Below are 22,732 nucleotides of genomic sequence, written 5' to 3' on the forward strand. Positions count from 1 at the left end.
GGAGGATGACTGCTAATAGGTATGGGTTTTTTTTAAGGTGATGAAAATGTTCTCAAATTGTAGTGATGGTTGCAAAACTCTGGATTAAAAACCACTGAATTGTGAACATTAAATAAGTGAATGGTACAGTATGTGAATTCTCTCTCAACAATGCTATTATAAATTTTTTAAATCTAAATCCTTTCTGTTATCACACAACTACTCAGTGGTCAGATCTGCTGATTGTCTCATAAATGATTTTGCACCGTGTTTAAAGCAAGGCCTAGGCAAGGTCCACTTCTTGTGATTGGTGAATTTAATATGCCTCTTAAGCCTCTTCTAATTTATAAGACCTCAATGTTTGGTTTTTTGGTTTGGTGTTATTCTCCTTTGAATTATTTTTGTCAAAATAAAAAATGGTCATTTTTTTCTGCCAAGCTTCCCACATTTGAGGCTTTGCTGACCTTGTGCCTGGGGTGTGTTTCACGTTTTCCTCTATCCCCTGTATCTCCTGTAAACTGGAAACCTTGATCGGATCCAGATTTGATTTTTCTAATTAGTTTTTGTTTCAAATGAATCACAATTAATATGAAAGAGAGTATTCAATTCTTTACCATTTGCCTTGAGTCTGAGGGTGCTAATAAGAATGTGTCTCTTGATGCTTCTGCCCTGTGCTATTGAAGAGCCATGGGGACTTGCTCTTTTGATTTATATTTTATTTCTAGGTTACTTAGGTTTAGGGTATCTATTTTGTGCCCTAATCTAGGACCTCATTGGGTCCAAAACCCTGTATCAGTTGTGCCAAAATTAATGCTTTTTATTAATATCTTCATATTAGTTGGGGTTGTGTTCAGCAGCAAGCAACAGAAAAGCCCACAGGCAGTGACCAAAACGAGATTGGAAGGTATTTCTCTATTCTATTCAAGAAATCTAGAGAGAGCCAGCCCAGGATGATGTGGGGTGTGTGTGTTCAGTGCCAGGGACACAGACACCTCTTGTCTGTTCGTTCTTCCCCTGTGCATGGCTTCATGCCAAAGGTGATATATTCCAACCAATTAGAACAGTGCCTGGCACAGAGTTGATGCTTAATAGTTATTTGTTGAATGGATGAGTGAATGATTGGTCCGTGGCTGCTGGAGCTCTAGCCATTACGTCTGTATTCCAGCCAGGAGGAAGGAGGGAAAGGAAATTAGGGACAGGCCCCTTCCCTTTCAGGAGACTTCCTAGCATTTCCTAACATTATTTCTGCTTAGCTGACCACATCAAACTGAAAAGGAATTGTAAGATAGGCTTTGCCTGAGCACCCACGTTCCTGGCTGAAAAGCAGAAAGAAGAGGGCCCAGGTAATGCTGGCGGCCTCTGCACGCTGCGGGGGGCCCAAATGCTGGGGAGCAGGAGCCCATCTCTGCTTCTGCCTGGAACGGTCGGAGGATGAACCGGCCAGATCATCACCCCTAGCCTGGCAGGCTTTGCGCTCCATCTGAGCACAAAACAAATGTATTTTTAAAGATAGTTTGTTACATTTTCAGGTAATAAGATCAGTAGTTTTTCTTAACCTTCAAAAACCTTTTCAGGGGAAATGCCTCGAAATGTAAAGGGTGGGATCTAACTGTCCATCTGAACGAAGTTTAACCCATGCTCTGTCTTCCCCGTGTTTCCCGCCGTTTGGAGGCCTCACAGATCTCTACTTGCAGATCTCACAGGTGGCGTGCGAGCCTGGTGGTTTTTTCTTCTCAAATGGATCCAGCACTAGTGCCAGAAATCTAAATCGCCTGGGCCTCTCTAGGCCTTAGAAATTGTTTTGTTACGATTTGTACTAGAGTGATTGAATAACATCTTTCTAAGTACAGACTAATTCCTTATTTTAAAGGAAGTTTGCTTAGACTATTTCTTAAAGAAAATGAAATTTTACCATTAGAGAATTTCAACAATTATTTTTATACCATTAATTATCTTCAAAAGGGGTTCTACATAGAGCCCTACAGAAATAATGATTAGGAAATGGTACGTTTATTCTAGTGCCCAAGAAACTGCCTTCATTTCTTCACTTTTCACTTGGTAACAGGAGATAATTTGGAAATGATTTTGAGGTTTGGCGCTCTCAGCGAGTCCTTCCACACCCCTACCCGCTAGCGGCAGGTGCGCATTCTGGGGCTGTGGAGCACATTCTGGGCTTCCACACTCTCCTTCCGTAGGGAGGGTTTTCTTCCTGCAGGAGCAATCGGCTGGCCTAGGGAGGGCAGGTGTTCCTCACGTGTTAAACGGAAAGATGGTTCTGTGCCTTTTCATTTCAAAACCGTTGAAACAATCTCACACTCATTAAGAAAAGTTAATGGATATTTTTACATTTGGTTACACCTCTGTCTTAGCCCTTTCTTCAAGAAAGGATTTGATTTTCACATTCTATTATCTGAGAGTCTGGAGTGTTGAGACCAACCATTACTCTGTTTAAATCAGTTGTCTTATGTCCTCTTGGTAGCTTTTTTGGGACAATAGTAAGTATCCTTGCTACAGTAAAGCCAGGTTTAATTTCTAGCTGTTGAATCAGTATTACTCTAATGAAACTTTTTTTTTCCCAGCACTCAAAAGGCTCTGAGAATGGTACAAACAGATTGAGACTCCAGAAGCAAATCTTGAAGACCGAAAAGAACAGGCCTCTGGTAAGTCACACACACTTCCTAGAATGTCAGAGCTGCAGGAAAACTCCTTTGAGCCTCGTCAGCTCTCTCTGTCCCTCTGCCTATGTGACGTGTGTCACAAACATCCAGGTCTTAAAAAAATTAGGTCTCATTGAATTTCTTCAGTAAAATTTGAGTTTGCCCTTATTGGCTTTCTTTGGATTTTACACTTAACCAATTCATTCATTCAGCAGCTCCGCAGCTTTCAATGTCCCAGGCACTATTCCAGGTGTGGGGGGTGGTGCTGGTGCAGACGGAAAGCAAGCAGAGATGTCCCCCAAGAGGTGCCAAGTACAAGGAAGACAGGCTGAGCAGGCTCTATTTTCAGCTGGCCTTGGGGTAGGCTTCCCTAGGCAGACAGTGCTGGAACAGAGCTGTGAGACTGGAGGGAGAGTCTGCAGGTGCCTGGCTGTGAGAGACTGGAGGGAGAGTCTGCAGGTGCCTGGCTGTGAGAGACTGGAGGGAGAGTCTGCAGGTGCCTGAGCACAGAGGCTGTCAGGGTGAGGGGCGCATGGTGGGTTGGCCACATGAGGTGCACACAGAAAACTGACATCATGGGACCCAGAAAAGGTAAAGGAGAAGCAGGTAATAGAAAGAGGCATCTCCCCTTCCCCCATGTCACAGATGAGGAATTCGGGACACAGAAATGCTAAGTTAATCTGCCTTGTCCTCTGCAGTAGTGGGGAGCCCTCAGTGCAGGCTCTGCCCACCGCTGGCACCTGAGCCTCCTGTCCCCTACCCTTTCCATCCTCGATCCTTGTAGAAGCTCCTCCCATTGCTGCTGCTTAGCTGACCACACCAAGACACAGCAGGCATTTTAAATTTGAGTTTAATCATTGAAGTTATAAGCTGTTCTCTTTCTAAATGAGAGTTTTTGTTTTGTTTTGTCTTGGTTTGGTTTGGTTTTTTGTTTTGTTTTGAGACAAGGTCTTACTCTGTCACCCAGTCTGGAGTGCAGTGGCACGATCTCGGCTCACTGCAACCTCCGCCTCCTGGGTTCAAGCGATTCTCCTGCCTCAGCCTCCCAAGTAGCTGGGATTACAGGCACCCACCTCTACCCCTGGCTGAATTTTATATTTTTTAGTAGAGACAGGGTTTCACCATGTTAGCCAGGCTGGTCTTGAACTCCTGACCTCAGGTGATCCACCCACCTCGGCCTCCCAAAGTGCTGGGATTACAGGCGTGAGCCACCACGCCCGGCCTCTAAATCAGGTTTAACCTTCTACAGACACAGGGCCTCCTCTGGGAGAGGGCCCCCTCCGGCATGTGTGAGGGGCTGCTCTCCCTACCTTTTAAATCAAATGGCTTAAAGGATTAATGTACTAAACATGCGTCTCACTTTTTTATTGACTGGGGAAATTTATTTGTGGTGGCTGAGATATTAGAAAAGGGAAAAATGATGTCTCATGCATCTGGGTTCTTGGATTTTAAGGAGATCGCAGGCAGTGACTAATTCAACCAAAATGCTTTAAAATCTGTACTTCTGAATTCACATTTAAACAAATCATGTCCTAATCAGTGTCCAAAAGACTGTGGCCCCTCTCTGATGATACTGAAGCTGGCCACCTGCTCTGAATCAAGACCACAGGCCCTTTCTTCTGGTGTAGTAACTGACCCATAAAACTAGCCCTGGCTTCTGAGTATAGCTTCTCTCTTTCCTTTTCCGGGCCCTTCTAAGAAAGGCTGTTTACGAACTTGCTGTCAAGGAGCCAGTTACATAAGTAAAGGCACTGGCAGGCCTTGTTTCAGGCTGAGGGTGATGCTTCAGATGACCACGACCGGGCACGTGCTGGCCGCGCTTGCGTGGCGCCCCCTTTCGGCAGGCCTGCCGTTGCATTTGGGTCAGGGTCAGTGGGGAGAGTGCCCCGCGAGTTTGGCTGGACACCCTGGATGTCCCCTTTCCCAGAGTGACCACTGGGCCCCTGACCTCCACTCCTTTTCAGACAGCTGCTAAATTATGTCACATGGCAGGCACTTTCTCAGTGGCCTCGTGAAGAGACGTGTAAAGAAAGCTGTGGGGTGGGGAGCAAATGTGGGAAAGAGAATGAGGCTCTGCTGTCACTTGGCCATGTGGCAAGCCCACAAGTCCCCATGGGCATTTTAGAGGATTGTTTTGGGGGCGGTTGCACTTGCCGTCCCTGTAGTCACTTGTCACTTTTCCTCCTTGACATCTCTGAGGATCCTTCTGATTGACTGTGGCTCAAGAACTTTTGGGCCCACCAAACACAGCATGAGCGCGGAGTGGGTATTTGGAGGTTGAATGTGACTCCACCGCGTACTTTGCACGCCAAGTGGGAACTCCACAAATCTCTCTGCGATGGCCTTTCCTAAGGGAAGCTGTGGACAGCATCGGGTAGCGGGGTGAGCTTAGCATTTTTAGATACAGCGGTCATTATTACACAGTCCCCCCACGTGCATCTGTGTGGATTTTTGTTGTGCGTGTGTGTGTGTGTGTTTTAGTAGAGGGAGCCCTTTTCTCTTTGAAAGTGTAATCCCTAAGCGTGGCGTGCACTGGCCACAGAAGCCCCCACACCCGCCAGGGGCTCCACAGATCCCATCTGGGGCTCTTGGGACACAGACTGGAAACTGCTTGTTTAGAGGCAGAGGTGCCTCTTGGCCTCCAGCCTTGTCTTGGTCCCCCTGGTGGCTTCTTGTTTGCTATGTAAGGAGGAGGCAGCAGCAGCCCCCTGTTTGTTTTGGAAAACCAGCCATGGCCCCACACTGTCTTTCCCATCTCCTCCAGAAGTAAGCAACTGGGGCGTGGTGGCTGCAAGTCCTGTTTAAGATGAGTGGGTGTGAGCACAGGGCCTACTCTCAGCAGAAACAGAGCCTTCTGTCTGTCTAGGGGGCTCCTTGCTGCTTAGATAAGGAGCAGAGGGTCTGTGTCTGTGGCTTTAAACCAGCCCAGCAAGTGGACCCTGGAGCACTTCACAAATCCTGCAAGGGCCGTGGGTGGCCCTTGTGCATCTGGGTCCTACCTGAGGCCAGGTAGATCTTCTGTGTCGACCTGCAGTCACTTCTGTGTGGGTCAGAGGGTGCGCTTCTCCTGCCTAAGCGGCCTCTTTCCACTTGACTTTTCTCCAGCTGGTTGCATTTCACCCACTGCTTAGCCTGTTTCCTACAGAACAGCCTGTGAAGTCCTGTAGCCCTCAGCTTGCTATGAGTGGAACTCGCCTGGGGCTGCCCCAGGGACTGCTTCAGCTGGGCTGGGGGAATTCGGGGCTTCTCAAAGCCCCCCACAGAAGACTCCAGTGTTTAGCCACAGTAGAGCATTACTGATTCAGTTTCCTAAACTGGACGATTAGCAGAACTCATGAGAGAAAAGTTTATTCTGAAGTTCAGTCGCCATTCTTCGTTTTCGCATGCCATGATGGAATTATCATCGGAAGCATGTTAGGCATTTGCACTCAGGCTTGTCATCTTCATTCCAGAGCACCTGACTATGTGGCCACATGTGAGTATCTTCATCAGAGACCCGCTCTCCATGCCAGAGTCCTAGCCGTGAAGCCGGGCTTCCTGGGGGAACGTAGATACTGAGCTGCCCCCGAGGCCACCCGCTGGGTGCCCACACTGGGCTGCACTCAGTCCCACCTGCCACCCGGTTTCCAAATTTCTTTTTTCCACTGGAAGAAAATTATAAATATCAAGGGACAGGGGAATGTGGAATACATTACCATTTTCTTTCTTTTTTTTTTTTTAATTAAACTACATTTTTAGTCCAACTTAAAACAGGTTATAGTGAGATAAGTACCACAAGGCTGTTTGATTTTGTGAAAGGTCTGAGATGCATTTCTTTGTAAGACCTTGAACCTCATAGTTCATTCATGAAGAACATTTTTATTTTATTTTCATTCTTTTTTGAGACAGGGTCTTGCCCAGGCTGAAGTACAGCCGCACAATCGCAGCTCACTGCAGCCTCAACCTCCTGGGCTCAAGTGATCCTCCTGCCTCAGCCTCCAGAGCAGTTAGGACTATAAGCGCATACCACCACATTCCACTATTTTTTTTCCCTAGAGATGAGGTCCTACTGTGTGGCCCAGGCTAAGATTATTTTTATGTTATCCTTGCTCTGACTTGAAATCCCACTCTAGGTTAGGGATCACTCTTCTTTGCTTTAATGAATGTATACTTTGTCCTTTAGAGACATCTAGACGATCAGAATTCATAAATATCAGAATGGGTGTATTTTAAAATAATGTTTCTGGTCATATATGGCCATTGTGAGCTCCTAAAAAATACACGATCATGTAAAGAATTTCTTATTAGCATTTTGATAAAAATTACACATAATTCTACCACTCAGTGACAAGCATTGTTGGCTTAGATTTTAGCTGCTTTCTTTCTAGAAATAGATCCTATAGTTGCCTAGTTATATATGTAGATATTTAAACATTATTTGAGGTTATAATGACATGCAGGTTTGAATGATGTGTTATTTAATGTGTCATAAGCATTTTCCTGTCATTAAAATCTCCCAACCTTTTTTTTTTTGCAAGATGTCATTCGTATGGATGTATTTGAATTTTCTAATTTTTCTCAATGATGTGACATCCATTTTACTTTATACGTATTTTCTTACTTTTCAAATTATTTTTTGCAAATAGATTCCTAGAATTTCTGGTTCCGAGGATCTGTGTACCTAGCTGTTCATGAAAATGCATGAATGCTAATCATTGTAACGCAGTGGCCACGTAGGAATGTCACCCAGGATGTCTCCAAGGCAGTGGAAGAGAGAGCCGCCAGGCACCCTCGTCATTAGGAAGCATGGCCCCACTTCACCCAGACTGCCCAGCTGGTAACACCTTTCCCTTTTGTTCCCAATGGGTTTGCCTCCAGGACCCCGAGATGCAGTGCCTGCTGCTGTCAGATGGGAAGGGCTCCATCCACCCAAACCATGTCGTCATTCTCCCCGGGGACGGCGGGAGTGGCACAGCCGCCATCAGCTTCACAGGAGCCTTGAAAATTCCAGTAAGTAAACGTGCCCAGGAGGAGTTTCAGAAGTTTCAGAAAGGGCTGCTGCGCTGGCTGTGGGAAGTCTGGTCAGTTGATGATTAAGCTTACAAAGCGATCTGTGGTTATGGAACCCGGGGATTCGAATCCGTAGCCGAAGCCGGACGCTGCACACTGGTAGCTTCAGGACTGAATATGTCTGCAGTGATACTTGGTTTGCCTCATACCATGTTGAAATTGTTTTTGAAATTCGTTTTCTTCATTTAGAAATTCAGAAGGTTCATAGAAAAATGGGGCTCCCTGCCTTCACTGGAAAAACGGAAAGCCTGGCGCCCTGGGCCTCCCCACGTGACAGGTTGGGGAACTGAGGCCCTGACTACTGTGCCACCTGGCCCCTGTGGCCCGGCCCTCCCCGGTACACTTGCCCTCCCACAGGCCTTGAGCGTGAGCCCATGGGAGGTGCTGTCACTGAGTGCCGTGCCGTGGCCTTCACAAGCCTGGCTGGATTCTCTTTCCCTTTCAAGTGCCTTTGGGCCGGGCACTGTCATCCCAGCACTTCGGGAGGCCGAGGCAGGTGGATCAACTGAGGTCAGGAATTCAAAACCAGGCTGGTCAACATGGCAAAACCCCGTATCTACTAAAAACACAAAAATTAGCCAGGCATGGTGACAGGCGCCTGTAATCCCAGCTACTTGGGAGGCTGAGACAGGAGAATCGCTTGAACCCAGGAGGTGGAGGTTGTGAGCCAAGATCACACCACTGCACTCCAGCCTGGGCGACAGAGTGAGGCTCTGTCTCAAAAAAAAAAAAAAGTGCCTTCAGTGCCACAGCCCATGGTCTGATTGCCTGTGCGTGGTGAACAGAGGATTCCAAGAGTGAGAGGGAGGATGCAGGGACCAAGGGAAGAACAAGCAGCACAGGCGGGAGAAGCCTTGGAGTCAGAATCTGGACCGGGCTGGTCCTCGCTTATACTGCTGGCGTTGCCTCCAGACTAGAAGGGCGCCACCGTGCCCCACAGTGGGTGATCAGTCTTGAGGACGAGCTAACTTGGAGCAGATGAGCAGGACGGGCACTGTAAGATTTCTTGCTGCTTTTTCAGTTTTTATTACATTCATGGACTCCCTCAGCAGAGAATCTAAGGAGCCGTGCGCAGGGTGTGGAGAGGCTGTGTTCTTCCGATGGGGGCAGAGAGCCGAGAGCACGGGAGGGAGACCAGACCCTGCCATGTGGGCTGGGCAGGCTGTCTGGGGGAACTGTCCAGGCCGTGCCCTCCAGCACTGACAGCCAGAGCACCAGGGAGCAGACACAGCTCTCACTTGCTGACACGACCTAGAGAAAGGCAGAGGGTCAGGGCATAGGCCCGAGGCCCCTCAGCAGGTCAGGGCTGGAAGCACAAGCAGTGCAACCCAGACCTCAAAATCATATCACAGAAATTAAAGACTGGGGAGAACCTGGACTTCAGAACAGAAAGGATTCCAGTGCCCAGGAGAAACTGGGTCTGCAGAGGCAGACCCTGGAGCCAGTGTTCAGCCAGAGAAGAACGTCCCAGCCCAGGCGTGACACCAGCTCATGGGGAAAGGGCTGTGCATGCCGGCCTGTGGAAGCTGCTAGGTTTAAGTCAAAAGATTTGTTTTTAATTGTGTCCTTAATAAAAACTAGTGACCTTTTCTGCTATACCCTCCTCTGTAGCTACCCCCAAATACTTGTACTAAAGTAGGGTGCACACTAGTTATAAAAATATAGGTTTTTATGTAGTGGAGTTATAGACAGTATGGGCTTCAGAGGCCGGCTCAAGCCTCCCCCTGCCACCACCAACCTGGGTGTTCCGGGCAAGTGTGGCACACTGTGAGCCTCCATGTCCTCATCTGTCACATGGGCTCCATCCCTGGGGTAATACCGTACGTTGTTCTGAGGATGAAGGGAGGTCATTTAACGACTGCTAAGCACAATGCCAGGCCCGTGAAAGGCATACGATAAATTACACGCACACATCCTCATCAATTGTGAAGACATCAACTCGTTTCATTTTAGAATGACTTGGCGAAGTGGAGCACTGGGTTCCCCCGGCCCCCGTTTTGGTTGATTTTCAGTGCACAGACAGCCGGGGATTCAGCACCACAGTGTTACTGGATTTCTCACTCTGAATATTCAGATGGCCTCTGGAATTTTTATCTCACAAGTGCCACCTCTTTCTGAAAGTAGACATGAAACAAACACAAACAGGCATTTTACAGAACCCACCACTCGATTTCCTCACTCGTACCTACGTGTCTCTTCTCATTGTTTTCCCTGGTGCGGACTGGTTTGTAGTACTCACAGGCGGGATGCAGTAGCCTGTGAGCCTGTGTGCTGACAGAATGGTCGGAATTGTTTGATCTGTGTGTTTCCAGATGGCCTTATAATTTACAGTGATTTCAGTTCCAGGGAAGAAGAAGGAGCCATTCAGTACTCAGTCCACTGCACCCGGCTATACGAGAACTTCTTTAATAGCTACGTTTTCCAGCCGATGTCGTATGAAAATCAAACCCGTACATGTTTTCATTGACTCTACTCTGATGTAAAGACACTGGGTTTTGATCCTAAAAGGTAGTCTCCATTGGCTGGGCGCGGTGGCTCAAGCCTGTAATCCCAGCACTTTGGGAGGCCGAGACGGGCGGATCACGAGGTTAGGAGATCGAGACCATCCTGGCTAACATGGTGAAACCCCGTCTCTACTAAAAAATACAAAAAACTAGCCGGGCGAGGTGGCGGGCGCCTGTAGTCCCAGCTACTCGGGAGGCTGAGGCAGGAGAATGGCATAAACCCGGGAGGCGGAGCTTGCAGTGAGCTGAGATCCGGCCACGGCACTCCAGCCCAGGCAACAGAGCAAGACTCCGTCTCAAAAAAAAAAAAAAATAGGTAGTCTCCATTTCAAAATTCAGAAATTTCATAGATAAATAGGGCTTTCTGTCTTCACTTGAAAAGCAGAAAATCTGGCCACACTGGGCCTGCACCCCATGTGACAGTAGAGTAGCTGCAGCTGTGGCCCCACCCCTGTCAGGGGTCCTGCCCCTCCCTGGTGCACCTGCTGGGGTGAGTGCCCCACAGTTCCCGCATCCTCACTGCACCACACAGCAGTGCAGCACCCTCCCCACTACGTGTCTGGAGGTGCTAAAGCCAGACCAAAGACAGGATGTCTTTATGGGAGCGAAGTCATATTTAACTCTGTTGCATATTTACACACACCTGCTGGCTCCACATTTGGAGAAGACGCCCGACCGCTCTCTCTTTCAGGGCGTGATCGAGTTCTCGCTGTGTCTGCTGTTCGCCAAGCTGGTCAGCTATACTTTCCTCTTCTGGCTGCCCCTGTACATCACGAATGTGGGTGAGTATCCGCTGCTAGAACACGTTAAGTTCCGCACACTGACTGGGATCTGAACTCTCTTCTATCTGCTGGTTTCTAGAGTCTTGGAAACACAAGGTCACAAAGGGTGATTTGAGAGACACACTTTTGAATAAAGTACTATGATGAAACATAGGCTAAAAAGAATTCAGATATGCAAACTGTATTGCCATAATGGTAACCTTTATGGGGCTTAACGGTTGACACGTTCTATCCCAGCTAGGGCTACCAATTCATGAGGTACTTCCTGCTCTGGGGCCGCCTGCGTTTAAATGTGGGCTACACTGAACTTTGGATCATAGCAGCCAGTGAGCAGAAGCAAGGCCTCTGGGGACCTGAGAGAAGAAATCCCTAATACTCTGACCTGGAAATGGCTTCTGGGAGATAACTTCTCATTTTTGGCAGGGCCAACAGTTTGCTTTACGTTTCGGAAGCCCCGCGGTGGCTGCAGCTCTAGATTATGAGAAAACGTGCCAGTGAAATAGTAACATGCTCCCCCGTGTCATGTGTGACCACAGGACAGACGAGGGGATGAAGAGTGCTTAAGGGAAGGGGCCGTTGAGTGGGGAAACCAGAACCCTGGCTGAGAGGAAGCGGGGATGGGCCAGGAGCACGTGGAGGGCTCTTCGCCCAGCGAGCCAGAGAGAGTGAGAGGAAGGAGAAGACAAGAAGACACCAGGCCGTCAGGAAGGGGCAGGATCCGGCGATGTCTCAAAGAGGAGGCCTTTGAGAATGGGAGAGGCCGAGGAGCGCAGACCACCTTTTCTGGGGATGCAGATCCCACCAGCGGAGAATGCTGGCAGCACGAGGCTGGAGGCTGAATACCCCAGGAGGGAAGTTGAGGAGGTGGTGTGGGGACTGTCCCACAGCCTAGCAGGGACAGGGCCTGCCCAAGGACCAGTGAGTGGGGAGGCAGCAAGGAGCGCCCTCGGATCCTGAGGTTCTTTCCCTGCCTCGTGACCCGCGCCTCACTTCGGCCGGTGAGCTGCTCACAGCCTGGGCCTTCTTTCTCCCTTCTTCCCCTGTGGTTGCAAAAGGGGCGACATTCTCAGGACTTGAGTCTTGAACTGCTGGCATTTCCAGTTTGTTTGAAAAAAGCAAAGTTTCCCGTCCGTGCCATTTTGTTTGAAAAAAGCAAAGTTTCCCGTCCGTGCCATTGATGATTCGGAAAGGCCAGGTTTGACCTGCAGCCCCAGATGCCGCCCAGTCTCCTTTCTCACACACGGCTGGCTCAGTCCGCCTTAAAGCCCAGTCTCCTTTCTCACGCACGGCTGGCTCAGTCCACCTTAAAGCCCAGAACTTGTACAAAATCTAGTGGAGGGCACCCTGAGCTGGTGCTGGGAGGCCTCTGTGTCCTCATCTGCGGCTCTAAAGTCATGTGGTCAGACAGCACATGTGACAGGACGCTCGAGCATCCAGGCTCCTTCCACACCCCCACTTCTGTCCTGTGTTAATCTAGCTTCATGGTGGAGGGGCCCCTGGGGGGCCTCTGAACCAAAGGTGGGCTAATTAGACTGAGCAGAGGAAAGCCACGGTTTTTGGTTAAGAGTGTTTTCATCTTTTCTATGTTACTTGTTTTTTAAATCTGAGTTAACTGCTAATTGCTCCTTGGTGTCAATCAAGCTTATGGAACTGGAGTCTCGTGCATGGATCCTGTTCTGCCATGGTGTGTCACTGTGATGCATGAAAGAGATCCTCATTGTTTCACACTCCGTTGTCATTTTAATAGATCACCTTGATGCCAAGAAAGCTGGGGAGCTCTCCACCCTGTTTGACGTGGGCGGAATCTTTGGTGAGTTCATTAAGACCTGTTCTGCTGCAGCAATAATTTCACAAGGCGCATGATCCCTGAGCTGATTCGCTGCTCAGAGGGAGCAGGGTTCCCCAAGGTCTCGTATCCCCTGAGTGGACCCAGCCCAGGAGGGTCAGGCCGTCACCTGGGGGTGGTCTCATGGTCTCCCCTCCCTCCCCAGGGCCCTGACTCTGCACTTGAACAGCTTCCCTCAGAAACAGCATGCCAGCTGGGCTCAGGGGCTCACGCCTGTTATCCCAGCACTGTGGGATGCCAAGTTGGGAGGATCGCTTGAGCTCTTCTTGTTATGAAGACCAACCTGGGCAACATAACAAGACCCCTCTCTACAAAAAATAATAATAACTGGGCGTGGTGGCTCGAGCCTATGGTTCCAGCCTTGGGAGGCTGGGATGGGAGAATGGCTTGAGCCTAGGAGGTTGAGGCTGCAGTGAGCCGTGATCATGCCATTGCACTCTAGCCTGGGTGACAGAGTGAGACCCCATCTCAAAACTAAAACAAAAAAAAAGCAGCAGCATGCCTCCTGGGCAAGTGACAGACTGGCCACCTTAGTACCTTGATAGGTAAAGGGGCTTCAAGACTGGTCTAAAACCTGAACTCACAGATGTCTCCAAGACTCTCACATCTGACCACAACCAATGGAGGCCTGTGGGGAGGTCAGGCCTGTGAGAAGCCTGCCTGCCCGTGATGCATGGAGAGGGGGGCTTGGGAAAGGAGGAGGCCGTTCTCCGGGCTCCTGCAGTTCTGCTTCCTCTCCGTGGGCTCATGCCCTGGGACGTCAGCGCCTGAAGCCCGCCTCTCCGTTGCAGGTGGGATCCTGGCAGGTGTGATCTCAGACCGACTGGAGAAAAGGGCCTCCACCTGCGGCCTGATGCTGCTGCTCGCAGCCCCCACGGTCAGCCCTGCTGCCTTCCCTGGGCCCCAAAGCCTGCAGACAGTTCTGCACTGTCCTCCCCACCAGCCAGCATCCTCTCCTTTCTGTCCCGTGCTCCACTTTCCTGACAAGCCCACTTCATACCCTCTCGTGCCTCCTGTCCCCTGACCCCTCCCTCTGCACCTGCGGGCCTCCACCAGGCTCCCTCCCCCACATGCACAGCTGCTGCTGGTTCAGCATGGGCTGTGCGCAAGCTGCTCCTCGCTTTGGGGTGCCCCCTTGCCCCAGACAAGCTCCTGCCCATCCTTTGGGGTCCGCGATACCTCCGCCACCTCTTAGGCATCGTTGACCCCTCTCGTTGTGACACATGGTGCATAGCACTTTTCAAGCATTTCGTAGCTCCTGACCTTGGGCGATGACATCCCCCTCTGTGCCCCAGTTCCCTCATCTGGAAAATGGGATGTCAGTAGCACCATCTTGCCGTGGGTTAGAAACAATGCACATCCTTACTGTTTTTATCATCGTAACATTAGAGGTAACAGGCTTGTCAGTGGACGCTGTAGCTCTGCATGTCTGCCTCTCCAGTAGCCCCAGAACAAGGGCTGACTTTCAGCCATCTTGGGGTCCTGGACATGGCCCAACACAGACCCTGAAAGAATGCTGAGTGAAGAAATGCCTGGGTGGGCCCCTTGCTGCCATCGGGGGTGGGAAGCCTGAGGACTTGGCAGTCAGACTCTCAAATCAAATCAGGAGCTCCGGAAGGCTGCCCTTGGCTGGAGATGTAGAGTGGGAGCACCCTGCAGATTTCCCCAGGTCGCCCGGAGTGCTTGGTCCAAAGCCCTCGTGGTGGGGACAAGGCCCAATGCCTGAGACGGGAGGGGGCGTGGCCGTCACTCTTTTTCAGGGGTTTCCACTCTTGGGATGGCTGCCTGAGAATCACCCGCCGGGCTTTTGAGAAGTAGGTTTCCAGCCATCTCGTGCTGCCTGCAGCCAGCCATAGCTTTGACCTTGTGTCTTGATGTCCACAGCTGTACATCTTCTCCACCATCAGCAAGATGGGGCTCGAGGCCACCATCGGTGAGTATGGAGGCCTTCCTGCTTCTCTTTCACATACGTTTTTAAAGTTCACACAACTGGCAAGATGAAATATTAAAATCAACAGGTGCATTGAGTTGGTTTAACTGGAGCACATGGTGTGGCTAAAATTGTCCCATGTCCTTCTTTGGGTGAAGCCATCTGGAGAGGCCAGGGTCTCCCCTCCCCAGCACAAGGCTTGCCAGTCTGCGGGTTTCAGTGTGAGCCGGGAGAGTGCGAGCCTGGTCTGGGGCAGTGGCCCTGGGCACTCAGTGGAGAAGCCAGAGGTGACCTTGAGGTCAGCCCCTCCTGAGGCCTTGGCGGGGCTGCAGCAGCCTGCGACCTGCAACCTGCACCCCTGGTGGTGAGAGCAACCCAGTCTAGCCCTTGGGCCGCGTCAGGTAGCCAGGAACCTGGCAGTGTGACCTGAGCAGGGTCCGGCCGGGAGCCACAGCAAGTGACCCCCCCAGCCACCTCCTCCCAGCTTTGCCAGCTGCCCTCCAGGAGTGGTTGCATAACCTTGGAGGACTATCTTGAACACCCAGCAGGCCATGCTATCAAATTATGCCTCCAGCACTTAAAAGTATGCTTTCTGTCCTAACCAGCCAGCAGTGGGGATGTGTGTGGTCCCCTTAAACATTATCCAAAAGGCAGCTTGCCCCCAGGAGAGGAAGCGGAGTTTCCTGTGACCCCTCAGGCCAAAAGCTTCCTCACCTGAGTGTGAGCCTAGAGGAGAGTTTAGGAAGCCACGTGGTCCAGGGAGAGGGTGGGAGTCTGCCCTCAGCGAGCACCACAGCAGCTGTGGGTGAGGAGAGGCAGGCCTTTCTGCCGCAGATGAAGCAGGGGCCAGCCCAGGCCCGGGTCAGGCCCAGGGTCCGGCCTGTGCTCACTCCCTCGTGGCGGCAGCTGCTGTCCTTCAAGGGTGGATGAGCCTGAGTCTTAGGGAGGGTACGATATGCTTTAGCGCCTTACTAGACAAGTTTAGAGGAAGCTGTTTCTGCTGCACCCCCTCCCTGTGCTCCCCAGGCGCCCACCTCGGGCGGCTCCCATGCATGTGGGGCTCTCCAGAGGACGTGCTTCCATTCTCTGCCCCTCTGCCTCCCACAGCCATGCTGCTGCTCAGCGGAGCCCTGGTCAGTGGGCCCTACGCGCTCATCACCACCGCCGTCTCTGCCGACCTGGTGAGTAGAGCTGGGAGAGACGCTGGCCCTGTGGGCACCCCATTTGCCATTCATGACAAAAGTGGCCTCCGTTACCATTAGTAAAACCGTATTTGCAGAAGCACGTTTTTGGCAGCTCACCTACATCTGTGGTCTCCAGCCTTCCTGCACCTGCCCCCCTCCTCATGCTTCTAGAATCACGGGCAGGTTGGCGCGAAACTCACCGCTCAGCACAACAAAAGGCTCTTGGGCGCCATCCTCATGACTCAGGCACCTTTTCACTCCAAGGGGGCAGGGGAGGGGTCCTGTCCTGGAGACCTCTGCAGAGAGAGAGGGGCCGGGCCGGGAAGAGGCGCTGGGGGATTTGGCCCTCCTCATCCAGGTACCACACCCCGCCTTGGTCACCTTTGTGTTGGGCGTGTCCTGAAACTGCCTGAGTGTGTGTGAGCATGCAGACTTGTGTCTGCATGGGCATGGAAAGTTCTGGAAGGATCCACATCAGACCATTAGCAGTGGTCGGCCTTCATGGGATAGAGGCAGAGGAGAGACTTTCACTTATTTTTTAGACTTCAAAATACACAGGTTCTGGATGATTTTCATATTGTGTGTTCTGTTCTTTATTTTATATACGTATTACATGCATATACAAGCATTTATTTTTTTGAACGCTGGTTCATTTTTATAGTTTTAGGCTTTCAGGCATTGTTTCCCCTGATCTTTTCCCCCTCCTATTGTCCTCAATTTGTGCTTTTTGCCTGTTATCTATGCAACATTTTCAAAACCGGAGCTCCTGGCGACTGCTCACCGAGGACCCGTACCGGCCTTGGTTTCTCGGCTTTCCCCTCCTCCCTTCTTCCCCTGGCGTTTGCTATCAATCAGGTTGAATTTCAGGTCCTGCAGAGACATCTGACAGGGGTCCCAGGAAGGCCCTGCCTGTTGAGGAATCCAGCAGACATGTGGACGTGGCTGGGAAGGAAGGCGGGTGCTGGGAAGGAAGGCCGGTGCAGCTCAGGGCAGGGGCGCGTGTCACACATCTTCACACCTCACACTGGCTGCTCTGGGGCCTCAGGGAGGAGCAGGACTGTGCTGAACAAACTTTTTTTATTTGAAGAGAATCCTAAGGTTCTTGTAACTAGAACCAAACATTTCTGATGATTTTTGACTCTTAAAAACCCTTGAAGTTTTAACTCTCCAAGGCAAACTTGGGGTGGAGTTTAAATAATGGGAAATACCTCACGCTGAATTGTTCTGCAGAGCAGTTCGAGTAAATGGTCATACAGAGGCTTAGGTTTACTTCTCATGCTATGGAGACAAGCTCCACATCTGTTTTTCCTCTCTTCTAGGGGACTCATAAAAGTCTGAAAGGCAACGCACACGCCCTGTCCACCGTGACCGCCATCATCGACGGGACCGGCTCTGTAGGTGCGCAGAGAGTTTTGGCTCTGGGATGTTTGGTGTCTTAGTGGAAATCACACTGTCACATGCTCGTGAACAGGTACCCAGGGTTCCAACTGCACCGCTAACATCGGGTGGGCCGGCTTCTTACAGTACGAGCAGATAGCAGGGGACACGGCGCAGGGGACACGGCGCAGAGATGGTCGTGCATGCCCGGGTGGCTTCAGGGAGATGCGCGTGTGACTCGCTGTGTGTGTCCAGGTTTTCACCCGAGGCAGTGGTTGGCAGACTACAGCCCGTGGGCTAACTCAGGTCCACTCATTATTTATTGCCTTCATCTCAAGAAAGGCAGAGTCTTATTACAGAAAAACTAATTGGTCCAAAAGCATACAGGGTTCTGAGTGTTACCGGCATCGTCGAAGCTCTTGAAGAGAATTCAGTGGCATATTCTGGAATTTAAAAAGGTGGCAGGATAAGCAACCCATTCCCTTAGGGAGCAGGCAGGTGGGAACTGGCAGAGCACCAGTCTCCTCGCCCATGTGCAGCCTGACAGCACGGCCATGGCCTTCCCTGAGCCCTTGTACGGGCAGCACACGCAGTGGCTGTGCTGTCGGGTGAAGATCAGGAGCTGCCACACCTGTCAGGTGAAGATCAGGAGGGTCCTCCCTACATGTGGGAGGTTACGGGGGGCTGCCAGGTGTGGCTCTCACAGCTAATGACCTGGGGTGCCAACCTGGTGAGTCACTTGCTGCGTGGGGTTCTCAAAGCAGTAAAGCCCAGTGTTTGCTAGACGAAGGTGGCTCAGTAAACCCAGGTCAGCCAGAACCTGGCACTGGAGCCTTCCCGCGGGCTCGTGCAGAGCGCCGATGTTGCTCTTGGCTGCCCGTGGCCTTGGTGTCAGCAGGCTGGAAGCCACAGCACGTTTCTGGGTGTCCACTGCTGTCTCAGTGATGGCAGAATGCAGAGCCCTCCCACCGCATGGCCTCCCTGCTGCTCCTCCAGAGGCCAGGCTGGCCCCTGTGCGGGCTCTTTGCTCTGGCCATGCCCTGTGTCTGGGAAGGTCCCCAGAGGTGACCTCGTGCCACACTCCCTCATGCCTTGAGTCTTTGCTCAGATGTCATCCTGTCAGCGAGACCACCTGGGACCACCTGCTGAGAACGGGGGAACCCTTCTGGCCCGGCCGCCAGGCCGCCTCTCCCTGGTCTGTTCTCTGGAGCACTCTCCCCATCCGCAGTGGGATTTAGTGCACTCCTCTGCTTCATCTCCTCTCTCCCACCACTGGAACGGAAGCTCCAGGAGGATGGGATTTGCTTGGGTTTTTGAACTGAACGGGCTGCTCCCAGTTAGAATCACAGCCAGGGCCCACGCGGCTGAGTGCACAGTGAGGAGCCAGGCCGGACAGGCCCCAGGCGCCCCACCCACCCCTGGCTGGCGGGAACCCCAGCTCCACGCTGCTGCTGCTGCTGTTTCTGGGGCAGGGCTGGCTTCATGTGACCCACTGCCTTGTTCTGAGAAGCAGTGGGCAGGGTGGCCGTTGCTCAGAAAGCCACGCTTTGGCTTTTGCTGTTCACCAAAGTGAGACCAGACCAGGCTTGTCTCTGCCCTTAATGTTGGTTCCTTCATTTCACTGGATCCAGAGGGGCTTTGAGTGTATTGGGTGGTGGCGGTGGTCACCCCTCTGATCTTCTCTCTTGGGCATCTCAGTAGGAAGTCGGGGGACTGCAGGGCTGAGCTCGGTTCTGATTGACGTTGTGACTGCGCGGCCTTCTCTTGGCCTTGTGCCCCAGTGGCCTGCGGTCTGCGATTTGGTCTGACTGCTGTGAAACCCTGTTCTAAAAGCTGACTTGGCGCTCCACTGGCAAAACCCCGACTGCTGCTTTAAAGCAGAGCATCAGTGTAAAAAAAGAGGGAAATCATGAACTAGGTGAAAAAACACATTTTTCTTCATATTCTTCTCAAAATGAGAGGGAAGCGGAAGTCTGTGGCTATGGGTAGGGACTCTGCATCTGTGAACAGAGGCCACTGCCCGCCACTGCCCCCGAGTGGGTGGAAGGGAGGCGCAGTTCTGAATGCCTTTGGCCCACTCACAAGGAAGGTGGCACGCACGCCGGACCCCCTCTGGCCTTCTGTTAACCTGCACCAAGTCCTGACTGTCCACGGAGCTGCTGCGCCCACCTTGATGGCTGCTACGTTACACCAGAGGCGGGACCAGGACCCAATTCCTCCAGGCGCTACCACCCATCAGTGCCTGCTGCCTGCTCAGTAAATGGTCACCATGGAAATGGCACTCAGGCCTGCCCACCCCCACCACCACGCCTCAGTCATTATTCCTTCCATTATTCCTTCCATTATTCCTTGCGTGCTGCCCAGCGAGACAAAGTACAGGCTCCAGTGGGAAGGCCACCATGTCAGCCAAGGCCCTTCCCGAGGGAGCTGCCCGCATGCTTACTTAGTGTCACCGTCCATTCCTTGGCACTGACTCGGGTGGAGGCAAAGCATGACTAATTGTAAGTCACCCCTGCCTTCTCCCAAGTGCCATATGGTCGGTTGACACGGTGTGCGCCTGGGGCGTCTGCAGTCCTTAGAATCGCAAAGGTTGCCGTTCCTGTGCATTTCATGCAGAGCAATTAAATAGAGCGCTGCATTTTTTCAAGTTAATTTTTATGTATCAAAGTAAAACATAATGTACCTTAGAAGCCAGACAGTCCTACAAACTTATTATGTTGTACAGTGGCGTTCCATCCCCCTCCCCAGCCCTGTCTGTCTAGAAGCAGCAATTTCAGCTGCCTCTCTCTGCTTACCTGTGTATGTTCATGTTTCTTGGTTCATCCTCTTAACATCTCAGCTGTGCTCCTCTTACGGAAGAGGGGGCCTGGCTCCCTCCCCCTCAGTTATACTGGCCACACTCCTGCCCTTCACTTTCCAGCCAAGAAAGAAACTTTAATTATGCACCCTCAATAGAAACATCTTGTTTTTTCCCGGGTGAGTAAACACATCTCCTCTCTTCCTCTTTTCCACATTTCCGACAAAGTTCTTCCTTCCCTGCACTGTGGTCGGCATCCTGCCCCGCCCCACCCCTTTCCTCACACCATCAGCCTCACTCCGCCCACTGCGCAGCTTTGCCCCAGAGCACCTGTCACCACGGTGCTGGGAGTCCCCCTCTTCTCTTGCCCTCAACACAGCCCTAGCAGTCTAGACCCCTGTTTACCCCTCCTGTGGTGGAAACTGTCTCTTAGTAGCTTCTGGAGTTAGGGGAGGTGCGTTCTGCAAGCTTACAAGTGCACAGTGGTGTCTGGATTCTGCTCTCGCCTGAGGCAATGCAGACGTGGAAACACCTTCTCTTCAGAACCCCCGTCTTCCAGCCCCCATTATTCTGACCCCAGCCCTTGCTTTCTGACCTTTTTTCTCTTAGAAATCTCCAGGTTCCCTTCCTTACGCCTGGAGCCTTTCTTCATCCACCGTCCTGGGCACCTGGTGGCCCCTTCAGTCTGCAAACACCTGCCCTTCGCTTTAGGGGAATTGGGCCCCTATTCATTTGATAAGTTTTCCTACCATTTTCTGAGTTGTTTTTTCGTTCTGGAAAACAGATTAGTCAGATGTAGGCTTTTCTGGATTAATCCTTCAACTTTCCTTTCTTTCCCTTCCTGCCCATCTCCCTGTTCTTTCTTACACTTTCTCAAGGAGATTCTTGACTGTATTTTCCACCTTTGTATCGAACATTTTACTTTTCCTGCCATATTTTCAGTGTTCACTGATGTTTCTCTGCCCTTTCAGGGTATCCTGTTTTATTTCTTGTTAGATTGAATCATGTGAAATTGGTAACAGGTTTTCAGCCACACAAAAAAAATGGGAGTGTCATGAGGTTCAATGTAGTCTTCTGTTGACTCTCTGGGGGTGCTGTGAGCTCCTGGGAATGTTCCTCTCCTCCAAGCTCCCTCCTGCCAGCTTGCTTGCTTTTGCGTTGCGGTATTCCCAAGACACAGGGCAGACCTTGGTTGCCCCTTCATCACTTCCCATGGAAGAAGGGGTCCTGCATAGCGGTTTGAAGTCTTTCTGTGGGAACAGTGTGCTGGCTGCTGGTCTCCAGGCAGAGGGACCCTGTGGAACCTGGAGGAAGAGACTCCTTCAGTGCCCAGGGGAGCCTGGGTCCAGCTGCCAACATCCTTGCCGTGGCGTGGGACCATGGGTGGCTGCTTAGTGGAAGCTGGTGTCTTTCCCCAGATCCCCTGTTGCCTGTTAGGTGGCATCCCTGTCCTGAGCTGGGCTTAGTGCCCCCACAGGTTAAGCTGCGCTCTCCTGCACGGGGGCATCAGGAGTCTCTATCAGCGAGGATGAGAAGAGAGACCTGGGATCCGAGGTGCGGCAGAGGGAATGTAGCTAACAGTTTGTGATAAAAGACTAGGCCGGGCGCGGTGGCTCAAGCCTGTAATCCCAGCACTTTGGGAGGCCGAGGCGGGCGGATCACAAGGTCAGGAGATCGAGACCACAGTGAAACCCCGTCTCTACTAAAAATACAAAAAATTAGCCGGGCGCGGTGGCGGGCGCCTGTAGTCCTAACTACTCAGGAGGCTGAGGCAGGAGAATGGCGTGAACCCAGGAGGTGGAGCTTGCAGTGAGCCGAGATCGCGCCACTGCACTCCAGCCTGGGCAACAGCGTGAGACTCCGTCTCAAAAAAAAAAAAAAAAAAAAAAAGACTCAACCCATGCTCCCTTTTTCTCTTGCTGACCCCCTTCCCCCCCGCCCATCCTCCTCCTTCCTTGCCCTCCCCTCCCCTGTCTCGTGTGCTCCGCTGGGCCTGACTCTGCTCCAGGTGTCCCTGTGCCATCTCCCTCTGAGGGTGCTCAGTGGAGCAGGGAACACTGGAGGCTGTGTTAGCTGTCAGCCCTTCTACGTCTGTCTTCCAAAACCACGTGCCCTTCGGTGGGAGGATTTATCATTTTTAAAAGTCAGTGATGGTGCAGTTCGTGTTGCTTGAGAGGTATGGAGATAACACATGAGTAGCCGACCATGTTTACCTGGAAGTTCTGAGAATTAAAAAAAAAAAAAAACATACAATTGCTCCTGGGATTATAAAATAGTAAGTGCACTTTGTGAACACTTGAAAAAAATGAATGTCTAGGGCATGAAATACCCTGGTTATCTTCTCTCTCTCAGAGATTGAATGTCAGTTCATAGCTTGGTGGAAATTCTTCATGCTTTTTCCCATGCGTCTACCAAAACAGGCCATCCTACATGTTATCAGGATTCATTTCAGTCCCTCTTGGTAAAATGCACCAGCTGCTATAGAACACATTCTTAAACGGCAGCCCCTGGGCATTTAGGGGGATACTTTATTTTGTTTTCATCATTTAAAAAAACATTTTGACATAATTTCAGACTTTGAGAAAGTTACAGAAATAGTACAAAGAATTCAGACATTTTAGTACATG

At 51.2% G+C, this 22,732-nt stretch overlaps 1 protein-coding gene and 1 long non-coding RNA gene across 9 annotated transcripts in view; one reads left to right on the top strand and one right to left on the bottom strand.

Moving 5' to 3' along the window:
- Positions 1-22,732, top strand: part of LOC105472578 (solute carrier family 37 member 1) — an 82,498-nt gene that overhangs the window by 52,466 nt on the left and 7,300 nt on the right. For all 7 annotated transcript variants that reach the window (XM_011725956.2, XM_011725955.3, XM_071095759.1 and 4 more), the window contains 8 exons: positions 2,559-2,639; positions 7,494-7,625; positions 10,881-10,971; positions 12,719-12,781; positions 13,609-13,694; positions 14,702-14,750; positions 15,855-15,928; positions 17,251-17,329. In XM_011725956.2, the coding sequence (XP_011724258.1) occupies positions 2,559-2,639; positions 7,494-7,625; positions 10,881-10,971; positions 12,719-12,781; positions 13,609-13,694; positions 14,702-14,750; positions 15,855-15,928; positions 17,251-17,329 (655 nt within the window). The remainder of the gene's footprint in view (positions 1-2,558; positions 2,640-7,493; positions 7,626-10,880; positions 10,972-12,718; positions 12,782-13,608; positions 13,695-14,701; positions 14,751-15,854; positions 15,929-17,250; positions 17,330-22,732) is intronic.
- On the bottom strand, positions 8,366-20,403 carry LOC139363013 (uncharacterized). 2 transcript variants are annotated; one of them, XR_011622855.1, is made up of 4 exons: positions 20,104-20,403; positions 16,132-16,227; positions 10,833-11,053; positions 8,366-9,799 (listed from the first exon to the last, which is right to left on the bottom strand). It is a non-coding gene; the product is annotated as an uncharacterized lncRNA (long non-coding RNA). The 2 variants fall into 2 exon arrangements; XR_011622856.1 differs by lacking the exon at positions 16,132-16,227 and having other exon boundaries at positions 8,367-9,799.

The sequence above is a fragment of the Macaca nemestrina genome, chromosome 4 (assembly GCF_043159975.1).
Source record: "Macaca nemestrina isolate mMacNem1 chromosome 4, mMacNem.hap1, whole genome shotgun sequence".
NCBI classification, from domain to species: domain Eukaryota; kingdom Metazoa; phylum Chordata; class Mammalia; order Primates; family Cercopithecidae; genus Macaca; species Macaca nemestrina.